Source organism: Charadrius vociferus, unplaced genomic scaffold (assembly GCF_000708025.1).
Source record: "Charadrius vociferus isolate BGI_N301 unplaced genomic scaffold, ASM70802v2 scaffold282, whole genome shotgun sequence".
Taxonomy (NCBI): Eukaryota; Metazoa; Chordata; class Aves; order Charadriiformes; family Charadriidae; genus Charadrius; species Charadrius vociferus.
In genome coordinates this window covers 6,474,030-6,493,160 of record NW_009647731.1, presented here as the reverse complement: position 1 = coordinate 6,493,160, position 19,131 = coordinate 6,474,030, and the positions used below count along the sequence as shown (strand labels likewise).

General features: G+C 37.3%; 2 protein-coding genes across 2 annotated transcripts in view; one reads left to right on the top strand and one right to left on the bottom strand.

Annotated features, from left to right (window-relative positions):
* Positions 1-292, bottom strand: part of NHLRC2 (NHL repeat containing 2) — a 32,338-nt gene extending 32,046 nt beyond the window's left edge. Inside the window, exon 1 of the mRNA XM_009881633.1 lies at positions 67-292. Coding sequence (XP_009879935.1) covers positions 67-292 — 226 coding nt within the window. The remainder of the gene's footprint in view (positions 1-66) is intronic.
* A 167-nt stretch (positions 293-459) lies between these two features.
* On the top strand, positions 460-18,543 carry DCLRE1A (DNA cross-link repair 1A). Its single transcript, XM_009881570.1, has 9 exons — positions 460-877; positions 2,485-4,056; positions 6,005-6,138; positions 7,238-7,356; positions 9,077-9,220; positions 10,144-10,289; positions 11,342-11,496; positions 17,519-17,660; positions 18,314-18,543. Exons 1-9 carry the CDS (start codon positions 460-462, stop codon positions 18,478-18,480), a joined length of 2,997 nt encoding a protein of 998 aa, XP_009879872.1. The 3' UTR covers positions 18,481-18,543.
* The last annotated feature ends 588 nt before the right edge of the window (positions 18,544-19,131 follow it).

The following is a 19,131-nucleotide window of genomic DNA, read 5'->3' as shown; positions in this document are numbered from 1 at the left end:
TGTGGTGACGCCCGGCAGCGATCCTGTAGCTGAACGATTTGTTGTTTTCTTTTAAAATCTTCCCGCTTCGGGGCAGCGAGGTGGCAGCCGGGGGAGCGGGGCTAAGCTGGGCTTCGCCATCCGGGGGCGGGTTGAGTGCTGCTGAGGGGGGTCGCTGAGGGAAATGGGTCACCCTGTCAGCCTTTCTGCAGCCTGCAGACTCGGGGTTTGGGTGAGAGGAGTGGCTGCCAATATTCAAAGAGGCGCTCAGGAGATTATTTTTAGGATAGGATCCACCATGCTTCTGTCCCATCGCGGACTGCTGTTTGGTTTGTGGCCCCGTGTTGCTTTTTTAAAATGGAGTTCAGGTGCTTTTCTTCAGATAGCGAAGGGGGGAGGGAAGAGAAAACGTATTAGTGGAAGGAAAGATAGATTTGTGAACTGTTGCTTAAAAGCAAGGAAAATATTTCATGTGTTGCCATGTCTGAAGACGCTTTATTGGAAGAGGACATTTGGGAGTACAAATCCATTAGGAAGCAAAAGCATCAGAGCAATTCAGAGAGCGTCTCTACACCTGTGCAGAAAGTAAGCGATGGCAAGTGCAGGCCAAAAAGAAAGAGAAATAGAAATAAAAAGAAATGCGTAGAAAAAAATGATTCGCTTCAGAAACCCGAGCAGAGATCGGAGCCAAATCAGGATGTAGATCAAAGTAAAGATGACGGTAGTGTGCACTCCCAGGATAGCGCGAGTAGCCTGACGGAACAGAGCTCGCAAAATGCAAAGCCCGTTCATGATGGATACTGTCCGAGCTGCCAGATGCCTTTCTCTTTGCTATTGGTCCAGACACCTCGATGGCACGTTGCTGAATGTTTGGATACTCCAGGATCCATTGAAAAAGGTATGAACAGCGTACGCAAAAAGCCTTGAGAGAAAAGTTAAAGGTTCCTCGCATAATGTTGCTGTAAACCTTGGGTTTCATATTTAGTTCAAATTCTGAGATGGTAGTTGGTATGATTTTTAGAATGTTATTAGTGATAATTTATCAGTATTATTTTCATATGAGATTTTTTGGGGTTTTTTTTGTGGAGAAGATGGAAATCTGACAGGAAAATCTCATATGAGAAACTAATCTCAAAAGTTTGCAGAGTAGCGATAAAGATTCATAGTTGTTTATCGAGCTCCAGTTTCAGCAGTTTATTGAAGAAATTGAAGGTGCATATTTACCATTTTAACATAATGGAATCTATTTCAATTACTAAGTCAGTGTCAGCAGAAAAACCTCCTTCAATTAAGAGGCTGCTACTTCTGACGCCAAATTTCTTTTTCCTTAGGTATAAATTTTATTATCCTGTATCCATGTTCCTGTGTGACTTGTTCAGTTGTCTACGGACAGTTGGAAACTGAAATCAATCTGTTAGGCTGATTTATTTGAAATGCTAGCCCATGATCCAGTATGCTTTAGAAATTTTGTACAGAATTATACAGTAACATTCCCGTTTAGTAAGACAATACAGTTTTGTTTTGACTTCTGTATGAGAGGAATAAAACTGACTCATTCCGGTTGCCAGTTTCCTTTGGGAAATACTGTGTCTGAACAGACCCAGGTATCCAACGTATGTTCTTACTACACCTCATAACTTCTGAAAAACAGAAAGCATACAGTCAGGAAACTTGAGTAAAGGCTGTTTAGGTAACAGAGTCACTTCTGGTTTTATATCTTTGTAACTTTCCTTGAAGTTTCTTCTTCAGAACAATGAAATGTGAGCCCTTTAATCCCCATTTTGGCAGTAGTATTAACTTAAGGCAGATGTGTTAACACCTCATTTCCATCTCTTACTCCTATAATTAACAGATGAAAAATCCTTCTGATTGACTGATTTTTGCATTCACCTTAATCCTCAAAAGTTAGGCTAGCAAACTCTCAACAAAAAAGGCTTAGGGAACATCCACAGCTTTTTTTGCTGGCATCTGAATCCTGAATAAATTTTTTTCACATAAGTAAATACATGACCTTTTTATTTAGCTGGTTAGTTATTTAATCTGTAACCCCACAAACAATTTGAAACGGAATTTCAGGTTGATTCAAAACTGAGATTTGGTTTGTTTTGAAACATGTCTACTGGTGTTTTCTGGTGCTACTGCTCAGCTCATTGCTTGCATGTGAGACGATTCTAAACTAGAAGCCATATGATTACATTAGCACAGTATTGAAACAAGGTTACATACTCTGGTTGTTAGAGGGCTGTATTAATTCAGGCATAGTGCTGTAGTAGCAGCAGCTGTTTGGTTTCTGGTTGGAAGCATTCTCATTTCTAGCCAGCTCAGGGCACGAGTTTTTGGCAGCTTGAAAATTATATTTTACTTGTGCCTTCTGTCCTCCAATGGCTGCGTTTATAAGAAAAAGCTTTTAAATTGTGTGTCATGTGTGATTTTTATTTTAATAATTATGCCAACTGTATTTGCAAATATATTAACATTACTTCCCTGTTTAACTGTTTTTAATAGAGTGTCCTGATGGTTTACTGTGCACTTCTACCATTCCATCCCACTACAAGCGCTATAGCCATTTTCTACTTGCAGCAAGCAGGGCAGGAGATTATCTTGTGAACTCTTCAGCAAACGCTTTGGAGAAGAAGATGACGTACTGTACTGCTGCAAAGCCCAGCTGTTCCTCAAGTCATGTAGAGGAAACTTCACAGAAGGAGAATCCATCTAATCATGTAAAAAATGCCCCAGGTGATGACTGTATGTTGATGGTACAGAGTTCACCGCAAATTAAGTCTCTAAATATAATAATTGAAAATACATCCTCTTTTCCAGACGTTCAAAAGCCTCAACAGACATGTCAGCTTACCCAGACCACAGATAATAGTTGTAAATTTGAATTTTATGACATTGCATCCTCTCAAGAAAGTGGAACAGGAGAAGACCTGTGTAGTCAGAAAGATACAAGTCAGCCAAGTCTATTACAGTCAAAAGCTGACTTCAGTGACTGTGAAATTTCTTATTCTCCACTGAGTACTTTTGAGGAAAGTGAAGAGGAAACTGAGGAAGGGGAGAAGAAGGTGAAAATATCACAAAATAAATTATTCAAAGTCCAGAACTCTGAAGATGAAGAATCTAATTCTGTGGCATTTAAATCATCTGGTGGACTTTTCTTACAGCAGACGCCTCAGTATGAGCATACCAAAATTGGAAATTTCATAATTAAAAAAACCCACTGTGAGGAAATAAATACAGTGAACCATCTAGATCATAGTGTAAAAACTATTCCTCAGAGTCACATGAACAGCAAGTTCTGTAATTCAGCATGTGTAGACAATCAGCATCAGCAAGAGGTGCTAGCCAGTGGATCCTCTTTTCCTTTTAATTGCAAGGAGGCTGAACAGCCAGAATTTATTTCTTCTGCTGCTGAAGCAGGTAACGCCAAGTCAGAAGATACCGGTGCTTGTGATCTGGATTCTGCATACCCAAGTTTTACCGAGATGTCATCACTGCTACTTAGAGAAGGTACTGGGTCTCTTCTGACACAGAAAAGGATCACTTTGAGGGACCCAAGTAACATTTTGACGAACGCAGATAAAATGACTGCCAATACAATTGAAAAAACAGCTTGTCAGGAGAATTTGCAGTCAGTAGTGAAGCAAGGAGGAAATCTTAATACAGCTGCTGTTTGCTTTCCCAGCCCCATCTCTAAAACAGTGTCATGTCTTTCTTTAGCAAGTATGAATGCAAAATCCAGTTCTGCCAAAGAACTCAAACAAATGGACATTGGTGTTTTCTTTGGGTTAAAACCCAAAGTAAAAGAGGAAAGCAAAGGAGAGACTCATTTGAGTGAGGGAAAACAGATACCAAGTTCAGTAACTCCCAATGGAAAGAGGCCCAGACAGCAAAAAAGGAAAGCTGAAGAGTCTGTGGAAGATGTAGAAGCAGTCGTAGAAAGTTCAAGTGCAAATGGAGCCTTTGCAGATGTGAGTTCTGGTGGCCAACGAAGGTGGAGAAAAAAATTTAAAGAATTACCTACTACAGGTGAAGGAACAAGAAAAAAACACTGCCCTTTCTACAAGAAAATACCAGGTGAGAGGTAACTCTTGCTTTTTGTAGAGGTTAACTAATTTTGGTTTGAGTGTTGTATTTGTTTTTCCTGACTTTAGGCTTCAGTATTCTTCACTCTTCATAACCATTTAAACTACAGCTCATAATGAATTTTCTTTCCTCCATCTAAGTTGATAAAATCTGGTGTAGGTGCAAATCTCCAGAAGAAGGCGATTGCAGAACTAGAGTCAACAATGGCTTCATCAGCGAAGGACAGTGAAATAGTTATCTCATGGAAGTTATTTCAAGGATTGACTTTTGCATGTTTTTGACAGAGTGAAAAACATAAGCAGTATTGAAAGATCGATCTACTTTCTTAAATGATTTTGAATATATCCCTTATTAATATTCACTCCTAATTACTGAATTGAATCGTTTACATTGCTTCAGTTGTGCCAGAAAATAGAGCTGTCAGTAGCAATTATTTCCTTATACTAAGTTTAAAAAAAAAAATCAGTTTAATTTTGTATTTGAAATTCACGAGTATTAGAAATGTGGAGTACTAGAACTGTGAAAACAAAGAAATGAAAACCAAGCAGAAGAATTTAGCTAAAGAAACAGCCAAGAATTTCCCAGAATCTCCTGAAGCAATTACATAAAGTACAGGATGATGGATTGGTGGCTTAAAAAGCTTCAAATCCTCACAGTTCTGTTTACCACTAAAGGACTGTCTTAGTCTTAGGTAGATATTTGAGGAAGCCAAATAGAAATATGTTAGTGATCCTAAGTGCCAAGCTCCTGCTTGAAGACTGACCTGTAATTCTTTGTGGGGTTATACCAGTATCATGGGTTCCATGGGCCTAGAGAATTTTCCATATAGAATAAATGTGAAGAGCAGACTCCTATGTCTACAATGCAATTTTAAAGTTGCTTTGTTATTATCTATATTATATTTGTTCTGATTTTTTTTTTTTTTTGCTACATTTGAAGTATATTTGACTTTATTTTTGTGTTGGTAATGATATGTATTTATCCCCAGGGCCTAGTATAATTCAGCCTCCCTGAAGTTTTGAGTCTGGTGCCTCTCAAACACTTGGGAATTTTTTGGGTTGTGATTTTTAATTAGCAGAGTGCTATGTTTTTTTGGAGTTGCTAATACTCGAAGTTGTAGCTTCAAGTAAGTAGAACTATTTCTAGTTCTCCTAGAAGATCTGGCAAATTTATGTAACATGAAATGAAAAATATTCGAGTGCCATCAGATGAATTAGTTCTATGCGCTATTTGGTGGTTTTAAGACAGTAAAACCCAGTGTGAAAGGAACATTTCTCAGTATGTTTGCATTTTTAAAAAATTACATTTGCAGAGAAAATGGATGTCTTCTATACAGCTGTCTTTATGCAATATCTTTATACAAATGGCACTTCACTGAAAGCATACAATGGCAAATCAGTCACATTTCATCTCAGCAGATATATTCGAAGACCCCAGATTGCTTGCTTGGTAATTATATGGTAGCATGTTTTAAGATTAATATTAAATGTAGAATAATTGAAAAATTGCAGTTAGGTTGCAAAATGCATTGTGTTAAACTGTAGTTACCTGTTTTATTTTGTGTTAAGATGTTGATATTAGATTTTAATCTATGTGAACTTTCAAAAATACCAGCTGAATACAGATAAATGTGTTTTATTTGCTTAACCAGTTGCTATCTGTATAGGATGGCAGCTGAACAACATAACTGAGAGCCCTGTGAAAATATTTGTGTGTGGACGCTTCGTTAAATTTTTATTTTAATAAGTGAAAATCCTTTTTGTGACTTGACTTGTGACTATGCAAACCATGCTTATCTTTAAATGGCTCCTTCAGCTGTATACGGTGTATTACCTTTTACTTGGGAAGAAAGAAAAAAGAACAAAAGGAACATCTAATCAAAAACTAGTTCTCAACTATGCATGTTTACTGACTGGCTTCTCTTCCTCCTTTGCCATAGGAACTGGTTTTACAGTTGATGCCTTCCAGTATGGAGAAATTGAAGGCTGCACAGCTTATTTCCTTACTCATTTTCACTCTGATCACTATTGTGGGCTAACAAAAAACTTCATGTTTCCAATTTACTGTAATAAGGTAAGGCATTCCGAGTTTACTAGATATTATGAAATCCATATACAACTATAATCACTTTTGTACTGATGAAAGTATATAGAAGATCAGAGGTTCTATTGTTGAGTCAATTAGGTATAGTGGATACATATAGGGGAATCTGGGTTTCCCTTGTAAGAAATTCTAATTCTGATTTGACTGATGAAGATTGGTGAAATTTCCCTGTCTAGATACCATGAAAAAAATCAGGCTTAAAAGGATCACTAGAGCTCATGTAGTCCAACCTCCGTGCAATGCGGATCTAACTTCAGAGTTTGATCAGACTGCAGAGAGCCTTTGTTGGTCAAATTTTGAAAATGGGCCAAATTCTACAAAGTCTCCTCGCAACCTGTTGCAGTGCTTACCCGCTTTGGAATTTTTTCCTAATATACAATTGAAATATCCCTTTTTGCAACTTGAGACTGTAGCTTGTTCTTTTTGTGTGCATCACGGAGAAGGATTGGGCTCCATCTTCTGTATAACTCTATTCAAGTGATGGAAGCCTGAAATTAGGTTACAGCTCAGCCATCTTTTCTCCACATTCACTTTTAGCTGGTCCTGTGCTTCAGGCTGCGGAATGGCCAAGGCCGCCATATGTCCAACCAACTCTTCATAACTCATACTGTGGTAGGGTACCTTGCCTAATCATCCCATCCAGAACCTGCATCAAGCCTCCTGGAATGCTTATGTTTCATGTTGCTCTTCCAGCAGGTGTTGGGGTGACTGCAGTCCTCTGTGGTAAGATCCAGGGCCTGATATCTGGAAAGTTTTTCAGTTGTTTAAAGAAGGCTTTACCCAGCTCCTCTTCTTGACTTGGCAGTCTGTAATAGATGTTATTACCCCTTGTTTGCCTCCTCTCTGATTCCAATCCATAACCTGTTGACAGGGTTTTGAAAGTTTGCTTTTTTTTTTCAGTTTGCTTTTTGAGAGGTGAAATGCTACTGAAAAGCTTGATTATACCCAAGATCTCATAGTTTCTCTCTAAGCCAGACGATCTGGCTTTGAGAGCCTTTGTTTCTAAAATAAACAAAGGCTCTTTTTAGATTTTGTTCCTATTCCATATTAAATCCTTTCCCTGTTACAGATAACTGGCAACCTGGTGAAGAGCAAACTTCGAGTCAAAGAGCAGTACGTCCACGTGCTGCCGATGGACACAGAATGTATAGTGAATGGGATAAAAGTGTTGTTGCTCGATGCCAATCAGTATGTATCATTGCACTGGTTGTGAAATATTTGTATGTATAGAATATTAAAGATAAAAAGGTGTACAGATACAGTTTGTTTTCATGATTTTTAGGTTTCAGTGGATCTGAAAAAATAAGGGTGAAAATACTTCAGATTCCTGAGGTGGCTTAATAACATGCATTTTCACTTCAGAAATGAATTAGGCATGTAGGAGCCTCAGTTTCTTGCAAGTAGTTAGTTTTTGAAATAGTTATTTTTTGAAAATGAAACTTAGGCCTTTTTGATAATTTTAGCTGAACTTTTTGTTGTTGTTGTAATGAGTACATAATGGTAACCACACACCGCTCCATCATTTTTAACCTTGTTGAGAGGTTGAATGATTCTTCTAGTGGTCTGGACACTTTAGACTTTGGTGTCTAGTTGGGGACTCCCTATATTTTATAATCAAATATGTTAGATTTCTGTATCTTCAACTGAAGATACTGAAATCTTCAGCTAAAGAAAAATGTAGTCCCTTGGATCCTGGGAGAGAAAACCTAGCCAACATTTTGAAAACTGAACTTTAAAGAAAAGCCTGTTGAAATGTGCAACAAGACTTCTACCGAATTCAGTGATAAAGGGTGAGATTTTTATCTAATGTTACACTGGCACTGTGTGGTGACACTGGATTTAAAGTTAAGTAGCACTGACTTCCCGTCCTGTGCTCTTGCTGTTCTGCCTCTTGGTACCTTATTTGGCTATGGGCTAGAGGAAAAGTCCTTCCCCTGAAGTATATATTGAAATGCAGCACTCTGTCACAGCTGGTTTGAATATTACTTATCTTAGGATTTGTTTATAGTTGGAGAGATAAGATTCCATGAAGTCCTTTGAGAACCCTTTCTGGGAATGAAGGAAGCCTCGTTGCTTATGTAATTTGGCCATTTCTCACTTTTCCTGTTTGTCTCTCTCATCCTCTGCTTCAATTTAAAAGGCATATAAACCTTAGGTACAAAGTTCAACTTCTTGGAGAATTCACCAATTCTGTCATTTTTAGCTCTGATTCATGCCAGTTTTTCCCTTTTTTTTGAGATTTCATTTACCCTTTACAGATGATTCATGTCCAGAATAGTCCCACTCTGGTTTTCCAGTCTGAACACTTGCCCTGCAGACAGCTTTGGTGAGGAACTGCAGAAGGTGCAATGGCTTTGCTGTAGCCAATAAGAGAGTTGTATTTATAACCAGGGAATTCTGGAAGCAGGGTAATGTTTAAAATCTGCAAACAGAATTTAAAAGGAAATACTTCAGTAAGTCCTGCAGGAATGGGATGCATCTGCAAGAATACAATTCTTTTTCTCCTGAATAAGAATGCTGCTTCTCTTTGGTTTGCTGTTTCCCCTTTAAAATCAAGTAATAGAACTTCAGAGATTGTAACTGAGGCAGCATCTTTGTCATACCTGGAAGAAGACGGAGCATCCCAAAAAGAAAGCTAATGCTTGATTACTTTAGTGTTGGTGTGTTTGGTTTTTTCTCTTTCCTCCATCTCAGCTGAGAACTCAAGTTTAGATTGTCTACAGTCATAAGGTTAGCTTTAGAATTCCTTTAGAAATTGTGAATTTCTAGCTAAATTAGGCCGCATAGCAGCTGTGATTTAAAAAGCTGTTCTGCACACCTTGCTGCTGAAGGGTGGTGTATCTTGTAAGGTTTTATAAGTATAGAGATCTAACATAATTTGTATGGGGTTTTTGTTTGGTTGTTTCAGTTGTCCAGGTGCAACAATGATCCTTTTTCATCTACCGAGTGGAACTGTTATTCTGCACACAGGAGACTTCAGGGCAGATCCTTCAATGGAGCGCTACCCTGCTTTGATTGGTCAACAAGTCCACACCCTGTACCTTGATACCACGTAAGTTGTGTTTAATTTTTTCAAAATATAACCCTCTTCTCAGTTTAGTAAGACTTTGTAGGATCCCAGTAAATGTAGGTATAAATGATATTACTGTTTTAACACTTAGTTAACTCTATTTAGTGTTATATAAACTCAGGTATTTATTGAAAGTCCATGTATGTCTGGCTTGTTCATCTGTTGTGCTGTTACATGAGAGAGAATAAAAGTGCGTGGTGGAAAAGATGCTGAAGTATTTGCTGAGATGACCTTATTATTTATAAGTGGTATTAAATTCTGGGTGTCAAAATTCATGCATTGTGGTCAGGTCCGAAACAAGAGGTTCAGGGAACGCTGGTCTTATACTGGTGTATTCAACTCAGTTATGAAAAGGGGTGTGGGGGAATTCAAAGAGTGAAAGAATGCCAAGTGGTTAAATCAGTTGGCTAGGTTTTCATTACGCCTTTGTCTGACTCATGTACATAAAATTGTTTTTCTGTGTACGATGACTAATGCCCAGCTGTAGTCTTTTACTTCTGTTCCATATGTTTCTGCAAATGAATAATGCCTTATGTTATGGTTTGTATGCATGACAAAAAATAGACATAAGGATGTAATTAGTACGCGATACAAATATCTAGCTTGAAAGAGGGCTTGGTATTTATAGAGGAGAAAACTGCAGAATTGAGTGTCAGTGTCAGACAAGTGAATAGTTGTAGAGAGAAGTCTGATATATTTAACGTAAATTCTATTGCAACAATTTCATCTGAGCACCTCAGTGGTTTCTAATAAATAGATTTCAAGTAGACTGAAAGTATATAGAAGGATAACGTCTTTTTCATTACTTTGTTATTGTATGCATGCAGTTTTGAGGGCCGCCTTGGTAAATTCAGATGTCTTCTATCCTTTGTAACGAAGTGATATGTCTTGTTTCCATGCCTCAGATACTGTAGTCCTGAATATACTTTTCCTTCTCAACAAGAGGTTATCCAGTTTGCTGTCAATACTGCCTTTGAGACAGTGACTTTAAACCCGCGTACTCTAGTTGTCTGTGGCACCTATGCCATTGGAAAAGAAAAAGTTTTCTTAGGTATGTAAAAGAAGCGTACTGGATCAGATAACTAAATAAATATCTAAGTCAATGTTAAAAGACCTTTTTCTTGAAGATGTAAAGGATCATTTAGTCTTGATGGTCAGATGTTGTGTAAAGAAATGAAATAAGTTTAATAATCCTGCTGCTAGTTTTTTAGTTTTCTAAAGTTTTAACTTTCTGAAAGCTATATTTTTCTGCCATGTTTGCAACCCCCCCAAATATACAGAAGGCCAATTTGGATACTAAATGAATGAACCTGTTTATTCAATTGTGGTGAGAAAATTGCTATTGGCAATTAAAAAAACATGAATTAGGTCTTTTTTGTGTGTTAATAATCTCATGTTGTCAAGAAACAGCAAAGTGATATAATTATTCTTAAACTTCTATTTTGCTAACAGTTTTTACTTCCGGGTTTATATTAAGTATTTTCCTAAATATTTATAGTAATCAGTTTTAATGAAATCAATTTTAACAAAGCATTCCCTAGACCAAAACACATCTTTTCTGACTTAATGAAAATCTTATGTGCTGTGCTTCACTTGATTACAGCATTAGAAACCAGCACGATTGCTCAAATGTATACTCCAGAGGAGGCAGCTGTGTACCGTTTGTGCTTCTCAGTATATTTAAAGTCATCCATACAAGATTTACTTTCACTGAAATGTACTCTGTCTTTAATGTGGGCTGTTTGTCGGGTATACCAAAAACTGCATGTGTGTTTGGCTTTTTTGGAATAAATACCAGTTCACCTCGGTAACATTCGAGCAAAGAAATATGACTTAGAACTTATGAATGTACTTCTGTTCTCCTTTTTCCAATTGACATACACAATTCTGGTGCTAAATCGTAGGAGCCAGAGTTTTTTAACAGCCATTACAGGTTTCTCTTCTTAATTTTAGAATATGAAACACTGTATCCTGTTGAATATGGATTTTTTTTTTTAGTAGTAAAAATGATCCAGTGCAATAAGTAGGAATATGTCCAAAACAAGGAAAAAAATGAGCTCTTATAATTTTCTTTATCTGATTTCTTCCCAATTAATCTTAAAGCAATTGCTGAAGTTCTGGGCTCAAAAGCAAGTATGTCCCGTGATAAGTTTAAAACACTGCAGTGCTTGGAGTCAGCAGCTGTTAATTCTCTCATCAGTGTGGACTGGGATGGTACTTTGCTTCATGTTCTTCCCATGATGCAAATAAATTTTAAGGTAAGTTCAGAAAATACGCTCTGTTGATTAACCTGCTGGCTAATCTTACTGCTGTCTTCTCCCAACCAGTGTTGTGTTTGGTATTTTTTAAGCTCTTGTCAGATCATATTTATTTAGTAAAGTTTTGACATGTAGCAATACATTGAAAATGAAATGCAATTAAACATTAATATCTGTCTCCAAACATGATGCACAGAAAGTGTAATTTCACTTCAATGCGGTGCTTGTACAAGATAAGATGAGGTTTGTTCAAAGGCTTGCTCTTTGTGAGCTTTTTTGAAGTAGATTTATGTAATGACTGCAGGATCTGTCCTATTAGCAATTAATATATTGTGACATGCAGTCCCTGTTTTCAGCCTGTCTTTTACCTGGTATGATGTAGGAAACGACAAAGGCGTTTCTGCGTGTGAGTCTCTCTGCTTTGAGGCAGCCTGTGAACACAGCCAACTTCTAGACTGGTGTTTGATTAAAAAAGGAATAGTGTTCTCCATGTTCCTCTCAGTTCAATTTCCGTGTATTTATAATCATATTTTCATCTTTTAAAAGAATACTCTATCTCCTTCTGTGCTGAAGATTTGAATGGAGATAAGGATACTTGAAAATCAGTGAAAACTCACACATAAACAAATACACTCATTGAATGAATTGAAAGATACCTCATATACACATGCTTTTGTTTTTCCACACATCTTCTCTAATACTTGTAGCAAAAGCAAGTAACAGTTTATTTTTAAGATATTGTTTCATTTACGTTGACTTCAAATGCACATTTCAGTCGAGATTTGAGACAGTGGGTGTTTGGTGTTGAGAGTTTTTGTGGAAATTTCTTAGGAAAGGTGACTAATTCCTGGGGGGAAAGAAAGTTTGGTTGTTTTTTTTTTTAAATAGACTACAAAATACACAATGGCATTAAGGCAAAGCAGCAGGCTCTAGATTAAAGGTAACCTGGAAGAAAGAGAAAAACAGTGGCCACTTACACCTTACAGACTTGGATTCATTTTCCTGCTTTGCTTCAGGCCTGCTGTGCCATCTCAAGCAAATCCTTCAGAGCAAGATGGTATTTAGCTGCAGGACCAGTCAAGGTCAGAGTTGACCTAAAAAGGAGAAAAAGAGGCTATACAATTTGGATGGAAGCTGCAGGAGATAGAACTTGATATCTTAACGTTTCAATGTTGTTCTATAATCTTTTCCATGGTGGGGCAGAAAATGAGTGATGGAAATGTGTATGGATTTATTTTTAATGTGTTGTGTTTTCTTAAACAGTAATGTATTTTAGTTTCTTCTGCAGATTTTTGGGTTGTTATGTGATTCTGCTGTCACGTGTCCCAGCGTGTATGGCATATTCGCATAACTGGACTTTCAGGCAGAGGATGTGATTGTACCACAAAGATGTCTACACAGCCTTACTTCTCAGAGAGCAGTTGTTTCATGTGCTGAGTCTCATCTCTGAGAACAGGAGTTTCTAGACAAATCTACAGCGTGCCAAAAGTGATGCCTGGACCCTGGAAAGGGCAGGAAAGATTAAAAGCACATTGGTCTAGTGGACGAGAGTCCTGGTGTAACAGCTGAGGCCCTCTGTGCTGGGGCTTTGACTTCATGTGTGAAGTTGTTGGAATGTGGTCTTATAGGTAATTTTGTGTCCATGTTAATTAGGCATGCTAGGTAGGCTTCCAGAGTGCTAAACATCCGATGAGGTCAGTAGCTAGATGAGTGCCCAGGTGAAATGTAGTATCAGTAAAATGTGGAGAATGTTAAATGCTTAAAGATGAGTTCATATGAGTTTATGTAACTATTTATGTTATTTCTGCTCCAGCAGAATCAGTAAACGTGACCTCAGAAAAGACAATATTCTTAAGGACAAATTATTTGATCACTTGCAGTCTCATTCTAGTTAAAGAATGATGAATGATATCCTGTTTTTACAGACCATGTAAATGTTGATGTCATTGTCTCCAGTTGCATGTTTTTGTCTTCTGCTGGATTATACAGGTTTTGTCCTGAATTACTGGCTCATTACTGGGAAAGACAGAATTTTTTAGTGATCCTCATCACTGAATGCCAATGTCTTCATTATCTTCTGGTTCTCTCCTACCTCTTCTCTTTTATTTGATCCCTAGCCCCACTTCAAAACACAATCCTGCTTATAAATTTGGGCTAATTTCCTGCTCATGTAGTTTTAGCTGCAAACCTACAAATCCATGAAATCCTGATGGGAGTATTCTCAGTCAAAAGCTGAATTTCAGTCCTTATTTAGTAAATTGAGTACATCTGTGACCTTGTCCATCAGTTGCCTTTTTAGTCGAATGCAAATAGCCAAACCTTGATGGTATATTATAGTATACCCTAGAAGCCCCAGTTTTATATCCTTTTTTTGCCTGTTCTGCTCTTTACTAATAGAAAAAAACCTGAATCTGTCTGTGCTCCAGGCTTGATAGTTTTAAGAACTGTAGCGTGATTCTTCTGCCTTTTATTGAAAAAATTCTCTGGTCTCTTTTTAGATAAAGAACAAAAAAAGCTGTGTAAGCTACATGTCCTCACCACATCTGAAGCCTAGTTTGCGGTAAATGTTGATAATTGTTAACAGGCATCAGGGGCTTTTCTTTTTTTTCCCACATCATTGAGTCTCCAGATTGCTGGACAATGTTATGATTTTTTTTATATAAAACTGGTGGGTTTTTTGAATGCATATTCAGGAATTTTAGAAGTATTTTTGCAGTCTCTATGTTGTGAATATTTTTTCCTTTTGGTGGCATTGTCCAGCTGTTTAATTCCAATTTTGGGGCTATGTGAAATCTGCTTTTCTCAATGTTGATTTTCAGGTCTAACACCAAGCATATTTTTTCATTTTGGAGTCAGCTGTTTTATTATTTGTGAAGAACTAGATTAGCTGTTCATGTATGATTTATAAATGCTGTATTGATTCAGCAGAGAGCGTCATTCGCCTAAAAGCCACAGGCTCTTAGAAAAGTGCAGAAACCTCTCTCTCTTTCCCCTAGTTGCCAGCGTTTAAAGACTAATGTTGGCACCTTCTACCTAGAACTGAAGTAAACAAAAATGCATAGTGACCATACTTGTGTTGAATTCACTATGAAAAACAGGTGGATCAGTGATTGTTTTTTTGACAGGTTGAAAAGATGATTTTTGTAGACCTGTAGCATCCTCAAAATATGTGTTATACCCTAGATCTTTACTTAGCCAAAGGCTTGGTGACAATGTGTGGTGCGTTTCCCTTTTCTGCTTGAGCTGTCTGTGTCAAGATGGGCACATTTCTGTATGAATCCAGCCACAGTAAGGGAAACTGTGCTACCTGGCTTGAATGTTTACATCACTTTTTATCTTCAAAAATATATTTGAATATTAAATTCTAGGTGATTTTCTATCTCTGCATCAGGAGTTGCATCACTGTCCCAGAAATCTGTTGAAGAAACAAATTCAAATTTGAGAAGAAAGCATGTATTTTCTGCTTTATAAATTCATATAGATAGTCTTGATCTGTAGTTAGGATGAAAGTGGTCCCCTTCATAATGTTGAATACCTGGCCAGATACCACCAGACTTCAGGTATTTTATCCAGGCCTTAGGACTGCCCCCTTGCAAAGAACCAGTACTTGAAATGAGTGTTTGGCTAAGATGCGTGAAGTCTGAAGGGTAAAACTAGAAAGAACAAGCTATAGGGGATCAGAGGCAGTGAAAATGCAGTGGCAGAGGAATAAGCTTTTTGTGGTGTTGTATTATTGTTGGATTGGATGAGGGGGTTTTGGTTCATTTGTGTTGTGGTTTTTTTTGGTTTTTTTTTTTTCCCCTATGGCTTTCTTGAGGAGTTTGTTTATTAGGAGTTGATATCAAACTTTCTTCAGGTGCTGCCTGCATCTAAAGTAAGATGACATGCTTTAGATTAATGTTCTGGATAGTCTTAATCGATAACATTTACACAAATTTAAAAAACAAATAAAAAAATTATATGTATGATTTTTAAATTAAAATATTTATAAAAATAAAACTTGAATTGTTGCAATATTGCAAGTGTACTTGATACAGATGATGTATTTCACTGCAATACTTGGTTTTATTGAGGAAAATACAGGGATTGCTGCGTGTACTGATGAATAGCTGTTTGTGAATAAGCCAGATGAGTTTCAGTGGTGTTAGGGCTGATTGTAAATTAAATATTTAATCTTGTTTGAGTCTTCTCGTACCTTATGGAATCTGTTTGCATATACTGCTGACTTTAGTGACACTGTAGATAACAGGCTGTCATGGTGATTGAAGGCGGTTGAAATATATTTTCCATTTTAAAAGGATGAAGGTTTAGAATAGTGTTGGCTAAAGCAATAAAAAAAAAGAAATTGGAATGTGAATTTAAAGTAGACTTGTTATAAATAAACACTGTGGTTTATTTTTTTTTTGTGGAAAGAGGCCATCTTTTCTAAAATGCATGTGTGGTTCTTTTGCAACAAACAATTTTTTGTAATAGTCGAAAATTGAGGCTTCTGCCACTTGAATATGCAGTGGAAGATTTGCAGAGACCTGGGGTGTTAAGATCTGTGCACCTCTTTTATGTTCCTTAGCTCAGTAATGTCTTGTATTAGCATTGAGGTGAGATTTTCAAAAGTACCTGTGACTGAAACGCACAAATAATTTTTGATGAGATTGAAACTGCATCCTTAATGTGAATGTTGCACCCTTGATTTATAACGAAATTTGAAAGCAGATTGGCATTAGTTAATATAATAATCATTGCATTTGAAGTACTGTATTTAGATTTCATTAAAGCAAGGGGAGCAAATATTTGAATTACTACCTTAAGATGTGTTAATCTTACTAAAATGAAGTGTGAAGGAGAATTAGACTGTTACAGTTACATCTTTAATCTAGTGAGGACTGAGCATTTGCAGTGTATAAAGAGTCATGGCAGCTAGCCATAATTCCTACTGCTGAATGAAACCTGTGTTGTGGTAGGGTTTTTTTGTTGTTCCTGTATGTGCTTCATTTGATGGATTCTCTATGTTGCTGCTGGACATTGTACTAAAGGTGCTATTAAAAGTGTCAGTGTCACAGGCAGCTTTCCGCTTCCCTGCTTAATAATTTTCAAGTATCTGACAGGTAGGTTAGTGTTCTGTCACAGCCTATCTATCCCCTTCTTCCCACCTTTTTTTAATCAGTCTTTATTTTGTATTCCTCTTCCTGCTGCTGATACAAAGTTTAGGATTTTAAATTGTATAATCTTGTAGGGCTTTCAAATGGAGAATGTGCCTTTGAGATTTTATACAGGACACGTGAAATTGATTTTCTATTTTTGGTTTGAAATAATACTGACTTCACTTTATCCAGGAATAGGATTGTACATTCCTTATATTTCCCTCTCATCCTTTTCCCGATTCTAGCTTAAACAACATCAAAGGCTAAGTTAGCCAAATTGGAAACTTTTTCAAGTTAATTTTTGTTAGAGTGAACAGATGAGAGGTGGTTTCCTTCCTATCATGGAGAATGGAGATGTGGTAGAACATGGCTTGGTGCTCAGAGCAATGCTCAACTCATGCACTGGCTTGCTGCAGTGTTTTGGGTAGCTTACTTAATTAACTCTGAGCGCTTCTGGGCATAAGCAGATGTCAGTGGCACTTTCAGTTAAACAGATGATTTTGCACTGAAGCAGGTTTTCACCATCTTCTATCACCACTCAGCTGCAAGAGTGCTGGCCTCCAGCTGAGAGGAGGAAATGAATGATGTGGAGAGCAAAATCTGTAAGATGATGGGATTATGTCGTATGTGTTCTGATCTGTAATGTGTAGTTGTTTAATATGTGCTTATTCAGATGAAGAATAGAGATCCTAAGGTACAAGGTGCCCTGCAAATATAAGTATTTATCATTAATAATTTCAAGGCAGATGGTATTTAAAATAAAAAAGTTCATATCAAAACATGAAAATAAAATTTAGGCTGAAGTTTGTCCATCGTGAAATCCCCGACCTTTAGACTAATGAGCTATTTAATGGGATTAAGTGTACGCTATATTATTTTCACAGGGCTTGCAAGATCACTTGAATAAGTTTTCTGAGAATTTTGACCAAGTGTTGGCTTTCAAACCTACTGGGTGGACCTACTCTGATTCATGCCTTTCTCTGCTGGATATCAAACCTCAGACAAGAGGAAAGATCACCATATATGGTATAAGAGTGGTAAAGATTCAGTGTATTTAGTTTTGTGTGGATGCTTTTCATATTTTTATTCTGGAAACTCCTACTGTTCATTTTAACTAATGTTTTTTCTGATAACTCGTTGATAAACTGAACAGATGGATCTCTCCAGGAGAAATCTGTGAACTGAGTAATCGAGCACACTGTCAATGCAGATTTTTACATACATTTTGCTCCTGTCCTCCTCTTGGAAATAAAGGCTTTTATCTGATGTATATGGAGAGGCTTCAGGGATGAAATCTTGGCCCAACTGGTGCTGGTGGCAGTGCAGTTCCAGCACCAAGATTTCATTCCATACTTCACTCATTTGAGAGATTGTGGGTTTTCCTCTTCCTCTCAGTTTTTATTGGTGGGTGGAGTTGAATCTCTTACAACTTTAATGTTCATTTAACCAAATGCTTGGGGTCGCTCATTTTGCACTGATGAATGACTTGGTAACTTAATGCAAGGTAACTTTTCCAGAAGGAAAATCTGGATTTTTGTTTTACCTTAGCTATAAACTTTAGATCTCCAATATGAGTTTAAAACAATATTATTATCTAAAATATTTCTTAGCTGGAAGGCTTGCAAAAGTATTTTGGCAAGAAGCTGACTGAAAGATCGCTGTGATTTGTTTCATTTCAGGGATTCCTTACAGTGAACACAGCAGTTACCTGGAAATGAAGCGTTTTGTTCAATGGTTGAAGCCACAGAAAATCATCCCCACTGTAAATGTTGGGGACTGGAGAGCCAGAAGCTTGATGGAGAAGCATTTTAGAGACTGGATGGTTGAGGGCAGTAGGCATAAATAAATATGAGGAAGAATATATATTTCAGAGGAGGTAGGTTGGAGTGGGAATTGTGAATTCCTGTGAGTTTTATTTAGCTCCATTTTCCACGGAGCGAGCGTTAGGGAGGACTAAGATGCCATTCTCCTGAGGAAGCTGAATTGGGGGGGCGGGGAGGGAGGGAAGGTACCTTGCTTTCTCATGTACTTACTGCTTATTTTTCCCATAATTTAGCAACTTTTTTGCAAATGTGTATTTCAGGTTATTTTTATCTTACTCCTTTTTCCCCGTGCTTAATTTTCCTCAGATTATGGAGATGCTCAGATGTATAATGCTGGGGGAGAAGCCGCCTCCAGGTTAATTATTTCTGAAAAGAAGTTATTGTCATAAATGAGATGATACTAAGCTTATGTCACATGCTGCCGATTCAGGCTTCAGAGAAGCTCGTTTCAGGAGGGCAGAACCGGCTATTGTGATTTAAATATTATAAACAAAATTTACCTTGTGAGAGAGGATTGGCTTGGGCTCTTACAGCATATGTACTTTGGAGATTTTTATAAAAGACATTGCTACCTACATTCCGCTCAAGATTTTCTGGTTGTTTGTGGGGTTTTTTTTTGTTTGGGGTTTGTTTGGTTTTTTGTTTTTTTTTATTTAAATAAAGAACCTACATGA

Coding starts and splice junctions, on each gene's coding strand:
- DCLRE1A (XM_009881570.1), top strand. CDS start 460: ATGTCTGAAGACGCTTTATTGGAAGAGGACATTTGGGAGTACAAATCC. Junction 878..2,484: donor TCCAGGATCCATTGAAAAAG/GTATGAACAGCG, acceptor TGTTTTTAATAG/AGTGTCCTGATGGTTTACTG. Junction 9,221..10,143: donor ACCCTGTACCTTGATACCAC/GTAAGTTGTGTT, acceptor TCCATGCCTCAG/ATACTGTAGTCCTGAATATA.